The sequence below is a fragment of the Cystoisospora suis genome, assembly GCF_002600585.1.
Source record: "Cystoisospora suis strain Wien I chromosome Unknown contig_10830, whole genome shotgun sequence".
In the NCBI taxonomy this organism is placed as follows: Eukaryota; Apicomplexa; class Conoidasida; order Eucoccidiorida; family Sarcocystidae; genus Cystoisospora; species Cystoisospora suis.
In genome coordinates this window covers 1-2,745 of record NW_027163602.1, presented here as the reverse complement: position 1 = coordinate 2,745, position 2,745 = coordinate 1, and the positions used below count along the sequence as shown (strand labels likewise).

The 2,745-nt window shown below is 53.5% G+C and overlaps 1 protein-coding gene across 1 annotated transcript; it reads right to left on the bottom strand.

Annotated features, from left to right (window-relative positions):
* On the bottom strand, positions 1-1,473 carry CSUI_011319 (cold-shock dna-binding domain-containing protein; the record flags this gene model as incomplete). Its single annotated transcript, XM_068071419.1, has 4 exons — positions 1-761; positions 892-1,071; positions 1,212-1,293; positions 1,436-1,473. The coding sequence occupies 4 exons, from the start codon at positions 1,471-1,473 to the stop codon at positions 612-614; spliced, it is 450 nt and encodes a 149-aa protein (XP_067916605.1). The 3' UTR covers positions 1-611.
* Between the last annotated feature and the right edge of the window lie 1,272 nt (positions 1,474-2,745).

The window sequence follows — 2,745 nt, the reverse complement described above, 5'->3', positions numbered from 1 at the left end:
CACGTCTCGCCAAGTGAAGATATTCAACGAAAGAGGAAACTGACCCGGCACGATGACGACCACTTTACTAAAAGTTCCACAAATTACCCTTTGCAGCACCCCTCCAGGCAACAGATAAGGAAGGTGTTACTCCAGGAATCAAAATCAACGATTATGACTTAACGAAAACCGAAACGAACATAGTAAAGCCTTAATTCAAGTGGGTTAAATTTCTGATCGGTATACATTGCCGAGGAACTCTTTAAAGCAAAGTAATAAAACAGGTGAGTCCGAACTTCGCGCTGTGGTTTGAAATGACCGAGCCACGGAATTTTGTTGCAAATCCTTTTACTGTTGCTTCACTCACATGCTATTACAAGAACGGTGTTCCCTCACAGTAAACTACAGTTAACTCTCGAAGTAAGACTTGAAACCTGTCAGCATAATTGAAGCTTCTTTGATAAACTGGGACGAAGATTGTCGACGGAACGAGATACTGCATCAGAAGATAACTCCAACTGGACGAGGACCTGTTGGCCAATCGCTCAGGCAGCAGACAACGACTTTCGAACAGCTTGCTTGACACACGGTATACGCCCACAATCAGATGTGTGGTGCTTCGTAGCTTTCTTTCAGTACCCGTAGTTCCCTCCTCCTGAATTGCCGTAACCGTTGTTGTATCCTCCACCGTATCCACCACCGCCGCCTCCACCGCCGTATCGAGGACCAGCGCCGTCACCACGGAAGCCACCGCGCCCGCCATCCATCCGGCGCGACTCACCCTGAGGCACACATGAAACAACACTTCATAGAAGTCTACCCCAGGCAACGTGAGCCATCAAGGTGCCACAAGCTGCGAGAGAAATGCCCCCTAGTGCTTTCTAAGTGTGCCGTGTCCCGCTACGAACGCACCTGAACGTAGTCGCCGCCAGGACCCGTCACGCCGACCGCCTTCCTCTTTCCGTCGTGACCAACGTGCACCCGGAACTCGACACTCTCGCCCTCGGCAAGGTTTCTGAAACCCTGGGCCTTGATCTCGGTCTGGTGGACGAAGAGATCGGTACCATCTTCGGCAGTGATGAAACCGAAACCCTGAAACCACACACACGATGGGAAACCTCTTGTGGCCTCTCGACAAAAAGGAACCCCCCCCCCACTTCGATACCGAACTCACAGCTAGCTACTAGCACCCCGAGAAAACAGTACCAGGCTGGTTCGAACACTGTACCCACCTTCTTGGAATCAAACCACTTGCAGTGGCCCCTTTGCGTTTGCTCCTCCATCTTTTGAGATAAGACAGGAGTGAGGCAGAATCTGAAAGGGCAGACAACCACACCCCCCACGGCACCAAAATAACGCAAATCAGTTGCAACAAAGAGATCTGCCACCAGCACAACGCTCCGGGAGATTCTGATTTGCCGCCTGCAAACTGCCGATTTCACCCTTCCCCCCATACCCGCCCGGCATCACCTGCCCAGTGTTGAAATCGAACATGACACCGAACAGAACACGTCTCCTGCCCTGCTGCAAGCCCGAACATGTGCTCTACTAGCTTCCCGACAAGCACAAATTCTCTACAAAAAAACTTCTCCGTACCTGGTGAAACTGATAGAAGAAGATCCAAGAAAAAAGAAATGAGTCGATTCACCCAAGAACTGGCGCCGGCAGTAAGTTGCGTCGCTTCCGCTGCGCTGGTCCGCGACCATGCACCCGCAGCCACCCGGCCAGTAGCCGTGCACCTCCCACATCCCCCTTGACGGCGGAGCGACGCATCCACATCCCTGGTGGGTGGTGGGAACAGGCTACGACCGGCCAGGCGGCGACCGGCACCAAACAAAAATGTAGTGTTACGTGCCGGCTTGAATACGGGAACGGATCGCCCTCATAACTTGCAGCCGGAGGACTATCGGCTGTCTTGCCGGACAGCTACTTGGTCTCCCTGATTCGGGGACGTATAATAAGAAAACGTTGCATCGGCCAAGAGAACCACAAGGGCAACCTTAGTTACATTTATGCATCTGTTGCTCTGTTCGGAGCCTTCGGCATGTAACGACGTCATTTGAGCTCACTACATCGACTGACCCACTTTACAGCTGCCACTGGTTTGCTCTAGCTCGGTACGACCTCCTCGGTTGGATTGCACCTTCGACAGACATTGCTGCCCGGGACACCATTACTACACTGGGCTCGGAAATTTAAAGCCCGCCGGAGCACACGGTGACTGCGGACTTCACTCTCTGCCGGTGGGCCTCTGTTCGGAAGAGTGTGTGGGCACTTCACAGGGAGTACCTTTCGTCATGTTATTCATGCACCGCTCTTCCGGGAAGCTTGCGCCGCGGAGGATCGATCTCCAGTTGGAAGCAGTTTATGTGTTTCGTGTAGCTTTGCAGGCTCTCGCGGCTTCGCCGTGTGCCTGCTTGTAAGAGCCGTACTCCCGCTGTCTGTAAGGGTGCCGGTCGATCAGAGCAACCTTACGCCCGTCTACCCAAACTAGAGGCTGGAGAGCTGTCATAGCGGACACTGTGGAGCCTTGAGAATCTATCGAGTGCCCTGCGCCTGTCGCATCTACAGTTGTTCGTCTGCTTTCAAACGTGAGTTCGGATCCACAACGGCTCGCCAAAACTACTGAAGCTTACCTCCATCGTGTCTCGCCCTTCTGCCGCTTTACGCCGTGGTGGCGGCTAGCCAGCCTCGTCTGTGGGCGTCATCAACTTTTGTCCTCAGAGTCGTGGGCTCGGTCCTGGCCCACGACTCTGAGGACAAAAG